Source organism: Euphorbia lathyris, chromosome 9 (genome assembly GCF_963576675.1).
Source record: "Euphorbia lathyris chromosome 9, ddEupLath1.1, whole genome shotgun sequence".
NCBI classification, from domain to species: Eukaryota; Viridiplantae; Streptophyta; class Magnoliopsida; order Malpighiales; family Euphorbiaceae; genus Euphorbia; species Euphorbia lathyris.
The window spans coordinates 36379109-36387714 of record NC_088918.1 but is presented as its reverse complement, the minus strand read 5'-3'; the positions used below and the strand labels follow the sequence as shown (position 1 = coordinate 36387714).

Below are 8606 nucleotides of genomic sequence, written 5' to 3'. Positions count from 1 at the left end.
CTGAAATATGGACCCCCTAGATTCTTCCTAGTGGTTGGTCGAGAGGGAGCTACTCGAGCATGAGTCAAGATTAGTGACGTTTTTGAAGCGCTTGCCAAATGATGAGAAGAATAAAAAGGATGTTGACCTGCTGATCGGATATTATCTGTCGGCTGGGTACTGCCATATGGAATTAGTGGCGGTTGACGCATTTGGCTAGTTGGTTGGAGGAGATTTTTGATGCGTGGAAGAAAGGTCACAGTTTTACAGAGGGTGAGTTGGCTGAGCTATAGTCCATTTAGGTGATGGTGGCTCTTCATGGTGAGTGACGGTTCAGGGCTGAATTTGCTAATTATGCTTGTGCTTTCTTATAATGTTGTTTGTTAACTTTTCTCATGCTTTTTCTAACTGTTGTGATTTGTGCAGCTCTCGGGAATAGTCAAGTTAGCATGAACTTCAACATGAGTGAGTTCGCTGAAGGGTCCTTCCTCTGAGCTAAGCGTACGAGGCGACGTCAAGTCCTTTGCCTTCGTTTAGTTTGGTTGAGTATGCAAATCAGGTTGTACGCAACATAAGGGTGGTGTCTTGACTGTGAATGCTGATGGGGCGCTTGAGGGAAATGTGCTTGTCGGCCGTTTGGTTGGTGACGTCGAGGTGGATGTATCGACATGACCCGAGGTGGAGGCGGTGAGGGATAAGTGCGTTAGGACTGAATCCGATAGAAAAGGAAATTATGTAACAAATATTCTAAGATGCGTGCAACATATCTTTCGCATTTAACTTACTTTTTTTTTAAATATAATTGAGGGATCAATTGATTATAATTTATGCAAGTTCAGGAGGCTAACTGAACATTTTATGTAAGTTTAAAAGACTGTAGAAACACTTTAAAAATTTAGAGAACCAATCAAGTTTTTTAAACAAGTTGAATCAACAAATGATGTATGTAGCGTGTATTTTTATTTTTATTTTTAAAAACGATGGTTCAAGTGTCAAGTTATGAGTTATGGAGAAGCTAATAATCCAAGCAGACATCTTAAATGGAGTGTTGATATCAATTTGAAAAGTAAAGATGTTTTTTTTTTCCAATGTCAATTTATAAATTATTTAAGAAAAGATAGTACTAATAGTGACTAATATGTAGATATCATGCACATGAGATTATGACACGACCATATGATTGTTCCTATTAAAGCATAATAATAATAATAATAGAAAAAAACCACACTGTATTCCAGAGGTTTTTTTAAAGTAAAAATTTACAATTATAAATTGAAGAGTATGAATATTAGATTGGCTAAATGGTTAACCAAAATCCATAATTAAAATAATTTGTAGAAAGTAAATTAGGATTAAGAGAAGAGAATATTTAATAGCAAATGGCAAAATCAGTACGTATCTATGGATTGGGCATATAATCCCAAAATTACAATGTTGACAAGAAATTGAGATTATTTTGATGTTGTTGACAATACTTTATCCTCTTATTTCATTCATAAGTGCTTCAAACCAACCATTTCAACACTATCTTTATTAGTTTTCATCTGATTTCTCATTCAAGTATTGATATATAATGCTAAATGTTGACATTTTGGATTGAGATAGTCTCTTGTTTAACTATGAAGGATTTGGATATTAATTTAGATAGATAAAATGGAAATAAAATAAAATCATAATAATAATTTAATGATGTAGATATTTACGTGGTTCAGCAGTGTATTTATTTTATAGACGAAGGAAACATAAATTAATTCACTAGTGAACTGAAAGTAAAGAAATGAAGAAAATAACACTCAAACACCCTTGACTTCCCGCACATCAAAACCCTCGTAAGTCTCTAAAGAGAAGTTCTTCAAATGACAATCTAACTGTTAATTGCCTTGATGCATAAACCATGTTAATATATGACATTTATAGGAGATGAGTGTAATATGAATGAAAAGATTGAAGTAAAAAAGATGTGTGAATAAAAGAAAATAATAAGAAGTTAGAATTAACGTTTTCCAATTCCACAACGTTTGGACTTAGGACAACGTGGAATATTCAAATTATGTTTATAAATCTCCACCTTAATTTGAAATTTTGTAAAAGGCCTTTCACTATAATGTCCTATGGGCTAGCTCAGTTATTTCCATTACCAATCAAATTCAAGCAGTGTTTTAACTTAGTTGTTGGAAGTGGCTTCGTCATTATATCAGTTTGATTGTCTATAGTACCAATTTATTAAAGCCGATATTACATTCAGAAATAATATCTCGAATAAAATGATACTTCACATTAACGTGTTTCGTTTTTTCATAAAACATATGGTCATTTGGTAAAAATATATATCACTCTAGCTATCATAATGAACAACATTTACTGTAAATTTAAACTTAGGTCATTAACCAAATCTCATAATCAAATAACTTTTTTTTCATTCAACTACAACCATATATTCTGTTTCGGTAGTCAATAATACAACTATAGGCTGTAAAGTAGCTTTCCAAATTATATCACTACTACCAAAGATAAACACAATAACCTCTGATTGAACAAGCATTAGTAGTACCCTTAAATATCTCAAAATACATTTCACATCATTTTAATGATCTTTACCTAGATTGGACATATATATATATATCTACTAACGATACTAACTGCACCTGAAATGCTAGGGTGTGTATAAATGATGATACTGGCAACAACACTAGATTAAGGTACATGTGACATATAATCAATATCATTTTCAAACTGTGGTGAAACGCTTAACTTAGTGGTTGAGGGTATACCAATAACTTGAGATGTCATGAGTTTGAATCAAATGAGATGGGATGGAGATTTTTCTTTGTTATTTAATGTAAGCACATTGCGCAAATTAAAAAAAAATAAATCCTTTTTGGAGGAGAAGAGATTGTTCCACAAACTTAGTACAAAGCCTTCGAGAGAGAGAGATGGACACGCCATGTAGGGAGAGAGAGAATTTGGTTGCTTTTGGATGTCTCTTTATATAGGGAAAGATATGACTAATTCTAATCCTAATCTAAGTGAAACTCAGTTAAAGCTTAATTAATTATTGGATAAACTTGGACCCATATTTATTCATCCGGTCCGAATTACTTACAAACGGATAATTCCTAAAAAAATTATATATTTGATAATAAATTAAAATTTTAAAATAAGATTTGACATTATTTATTTTATTTTATATTTCAATAAATTTTATAAAAAATATATATTTTAATATTAATAAATTTTAATTAATATTTAAACTTTAAATCTATCTAAAAATATTTTAATTTTTTTTTGAATATCATGTAATTTAATTTGAATTATAAAATATATACTATAACTATTTAATTAAAATACATATTTTATATTATAATTTATATATATATTATTTTTAATTTATCATATTGAATTTATTAGTTTAAAATATCAAAATGTTGTAAATTGATATTAAAAAATATTATTATCAGTACATTTTTTATTTTTTTTTGGTAAGAAGGGAAGAAAAAAAAACAAACAAACAAAAACCTAACCCGGGATCAGTCTAGGAAGACTGACCCCAATCCTATCCTCAAGAAGAGAAGGTAACAGAAAAGAAGGAGGAACGGAAAGGGTAGAAACACCTAACATCCCCCCATGCCCAGCAGCTGCCAAGCGATCCGCCACGCGGTTTTGCTCCCTATAAATATGGGAGAAGGTAAGAGAATCGAAGGCAGGACGAAGCCTCAAGATGGCTTTAATGAGATTCTGACTCTTAAGACAAACAGCATGTCTATCCGAAATCCTGTTGATAGCCTCCAAATTGTCAGACTCCACCGAAAGTCTTTTAACACCCATGCGAATGACGAGTTTAATGCCAGACAAGATCCCCCAGAGCTCTGCAGTAAAGGAGGAGCCCGTACCTAAGTTATGGGTAAACCCAGCCAGCCAGGCGCCACCAGCATCCCGAAGAACTCCACCAGCAGCAATTCTGCCATTACTAAGGCAGGAGCCATCCGTATTCAACTTGACAACCCCTTCCCTGGGCTTCCTCCAACCAACTAACTGGACCTCTTTAACCGGGGAGGGGTGAACCAGGGGCTCTCCTTCAAAACTCTTTGTAATAACAGAGAGTTTTTTCGAGAAGTAAAACCGGAGGTCAGGAATAAAGACAGTCTTCTCAGCAAATAACTCTTCATTCCTCCATTTCCACATTTGGTGACAAATAATAGCGAAGAGAATAGCCCCGTGCTCCATACTGGCCAACAAATTCCCATTAACGCCTTCAGAGAACCAGTCAATATCAGAGAACCCCATAAAGGAAGGAAGGATGTGGTGAGGAAGGACCCCTTCCCAAACCTTTCTACTATTCGGGCAATCTCTCAAAGCATGGCACAAGGTTTCCACATGGCCGCTGCATCTGCTACAGGCACCAGATACAGCCAAGTGCCTTATCAGTACATTTTTTATTAATTTGATTAATATTTTACTTTTTTTTTTTGTAAAGATTAATATTTTACTATTATTGTATAAGGTTAACAAGCTTTTTAAAAAAACTCATTAGACTTGAATTGAAGTTCTAACCCCTGATTTATATGCTTTTGCAGTTCTTTAACCGACTCGATTTTGACAACGATACATATAATAGATTTTTTCATTTAAAAAATACTTGAATAATCTGGAATCTATTTATTTCTTGTTCTTTTTCTTAAAATTCTTTAAATCTATCCGTCCTCATCTTGTGATGATTGTAAATGTGACTAATAGTGAAAAGAATAAAAAGAAAAATACTTGACTAGTCAAACGTTAAAAATTTCGAGTTTAGATTCTAGATTTTTTTTTTTTTTTTTACAGAAACTACTAATTACAATTGATTTAATCACAATTTGGTGATTAAAGGTCTAAGTTGCTTATTAAGATTTCGAGTTTAAGTCATCACAAAAAAACTTTTAAGAAAAAACTAATTACAGTTAACTTAACTGAATGAGTAGTTGAAAGTATCAAATTGTTAAGGTATAATACTCATTTGGGTCCTTAAACTAAGGTTTCAAAATTAAGTAGGATGTTAAATTATCAAAATCATCAATTAGATCCATGAATTAATAAAGAATTATTAATTGAGTCATCATTCTAAACAAAAATCATCAATCGAAACCTCATCGAAAATCATTCGATTGAACAGTTTCATACTCTCTTCCACAAACCCATTTTGAACCAACACAGAAATTATTACCGTCTATATCAAATAGTCATGATTTTAGGATAAAATGTGCACTCAGTTGATGAATTTTCCTTCTCAAGCTATAAAAGCTGCTTTAGATATAGAAAATGTCCGTACAATGAGTTTTCCACTCTTTCGACTAGGAAGGGTCTGGTGGCTAGAAGAATTAGAAGATCACTAGTCTTCCTCGGAATAGACATATTAGTATGATCGGGAAATTTGTGCTTTTTGTACGCAGCCATCGGCCTAATTCGCCGAATTAAAAGCCTTTGCGCAATTCGTTTAACAAGCTATAGAAAGAAGTGGGAGTTTACAGCTGATAGTTTAGAGTTGTAATTTACTTTAAAAGTTTTAGTTTGACACCAAACAGATGTAAGCCAATTGTTAACTAGCATCCAACTTGATTAAATATTTTATAGAAAAAAAGGAAAAAAGAAAATGAACACATGTTATATATATGTAGAGAGAGAATTTGTATAGTTTGTTTGGTAGTGAGAATTTGTCACAACTCATATCATCACTTGAGTATTATTTGTTTGCTAGTTAGGCCCTTATCGTCCTGTCTTTTCACCTACATACTTTTATTTCTTCTTTAATTATCATCTCCTTTACTTTCATCTTCATGGTACTAACTTGTAATAATTCCTCCACTTCTTCTCATATTCCATCTTACCATAACTCTTACTTACCTCTTTATTATTCATGAACACAATTAACAACATGCATTTGTAGAAGGAACATTTTAGATAACATCAATGGAGATTTGGGGAAAAACTGTGCATTCTTTCATTCAGCAGCAGAAGTAGAACATAATCTTATCACACCTCAAAAACACAAAATCAAACTACAAATGATCATATAAACTAGGTTAGTGATTGAAATTTACATAATTGGTTAGCTAATTTTGTAAGTGCATATAAATGTCTTGAAATTGCAAAGAACCAAGTGTTTGAATGAGCCTAACAGAAACAGCAACCAAATAAATACCAATAAGACCTCCTCCCAACACTGCATCAAGCCTCATTTTTCTGCTTGGTAAGATCACAAGCCCCCAAATCAATCCAGCTACAAGAAAGCATAGTGTCTCCAACAGATATGGATCCTTTTCTATCACAACTGAAGATGGAAAATTCTGCCATGTTGAGCTAACAAGTGACAATCCCAGACCAAATAGAATGTTGAAAATTGGTCCTGCATAGCAACCTGATATGGCTACTTGTGCACCTTCTGAACCTCCTTTCAATGCCATTGTCAAATTGGTTATCAAATCACCTAATGAATTCCCCCAAGCTAGGACTGTTAGCCCTAGAATTGAAGGGCTAAGGTTGAATATGTATCCAAGGGAAACTAACAGGGCTACTAATTCTTGTGCTATGATGTAACTCCATACCACACTCATTAGGAAACCTCCTGTTATCCAAGGTAATAGGCATCTCTTTGGTGGGTTTGATTTCTCTGTTGTTGCATATGCAATCACTCCTAATATTACACCTACTAGTAACCCAATTCCATAGAAAACTGAACTGTTTTTGGAGCTGGAAAGAGGTTTGGAAACAGCTGATAACAGAAGTGGAGCTAATGTCACTGAAGCAACTGCAATTGGTTTGGACCATTTCTTTTCACAAATCACAGGAATTGTCAATCTTCTTGGCAAGTAAAGAGGCGATTCAAGTATGCAAACTAGGACACTACAAGGAGCAGATAATGGATAACAGAAACAACTCCTTTTAATTGAAGACTCCTCTTCTTCTTCTTCTCCTTCTTCTGCTTCTATCACTGTGAAATTCCTTTTTCCCTTTTCCATTCTGCTCAAAATGGGTATGCTTAAATCACTTTCACAACTTGAATCATGATCCCTTTCAGTGTCTCTTGCATCCAGAGAGTAAACAAGAACCACATAGAAAATATACAAGGACAAAAAACCCATTGCACCAGGAAGATTGATCTTCCCATGGATCAAAATGAAGCCTAAAAATCCAAGAACTACAAGAAAGAAAGAAATATCTCTAACAAAGGCACGCTTGCTGACTTTAATGTCTTTATTCTTCACCAAAATGCTTATAATTCCAACCACAATACAGGGTGTAAAAGAAGCACCTCCCAGCACTGTATTGAACCCAACATCACTTCTTCCATTTCCACCCATGAAGGAGACAAGGCTAGCAAACACATCTGGGGCACCATTCCCTAAAGAAAGAAGGGTAACCCCAGCAATTGTAGGGGACAATTTCAATAACCCAGATAATTTTTCAAGAGAAGAACAGAAATATTCAGCTGCTGTGTTCCCTAACAAATAGAACAGAACTAAAAGCCAGAGAAACAGAAGAGCATAACCCACAAGGGGAAATCTCCCAAAATTGCAATAGAAAAGGTAGAGATAGTCAATATAGCCTTCAGATACACAGGGATTATGTGATTTAAGGCGATCACACTTGGCTTTGTAGCCTCCTATACTTTGCTGCAACTCATTGCAAGCCTCTTCACTGTTTTCACTAGAAGGTTGAGAACTTCTAAGAACAAGAAATTTGGGAGAATTTAACTGTATAATTAGGAAAATGCATGCCACAATGAGAAAGGAGATGTTCAAGAAAAGTCTGTATCTTTTTCGCTCAGATGTAGAGACCAAGATACCCATCAAAGGAAAAAAGCCAAAAATCGCTCTTCAAATACAGAAAATCAGGATTGATGAACTGGGTAAATGCAGTATTTTACAATTAAGTTGGATCAGAAAGGATAATGAAATAGAAATCAAGGAACCCATTAGGGTAAGCTAATTAATCCCCAATTCCCATTCCTGCATAAGAACAGAGAAATCATGATCGAATTACAAAATTGGATCCAATACCAAAACAACACTAGAAAAGCAGAACTACCCACATCCAATTGAGGGTAACAAACAACAAAATTCTCCTAACTTTTGCGCGGTTGGTTAAGCAGAAGAAAGAAATTAAAGCAGAAGTATGGATATTGAGTGGCTTTTTAAAGGAGGAAGAAAATGTTGACTACTCGATTAAGGGAACTGTTTTGTTTTCGAGTTTAAAACACACTTGGCTGAAGGGGAATTAAGTAGCGGAAAAAGTTGACTCGGACTCGTATAGTAGGTCGAAGAATGGCGTGAGGGAGAGAGGGGTTAAAAATGGGATCTTTTTAGAGCCAAATGTCGAAGAATGCCAAAATGTGTAGGAAGAGTGGCAGTGACGCGTCGCACGTGTACATTTCTCAAAGCCATTAGAAGAGAATAAGCTCATCAATCAATGTATGTAGTCACCTATTCTTCTACTCAAATTCAATAATTCATGTATGTCCATCTCTCTTCCCCGAATATCACCTACCCTTAATACTCCAATTTCATTACCTTTCATCTCTCAAATGGTCCATTCTACTTCCAAACATTTCTAAATTATTTAATAGCTTTGGATCATCAAACTTTGGTAAATTT

The 8606-nt window shown here is 34.2% G+C and overlaps 1 protein-coding gene across 1 annotated transcript; it reads right to left on the bottom strand.

Annotated features, from left to right (window-relative positions):
* Window positions 1-5927: 5927 nt before the first annotated feature.
* On the bottom strand, window positions 5928-8300 carry LOC136205846 (cation/calcium exchanger 2). Its single transcript, XM_065996669.1, has one exon. It carries the CDS (start codon window positions 7800-7802, stop codon window positions 6066-6068), a length of 1737 nt encoding a protein of 578 aa, XP_065852741.1. The 5' UTR covers window positions 7803-8300; the 3' UTR covers window positions 5928-6065.
* Window positions 8301-8606: the final 306 nt, after the last annotated feature.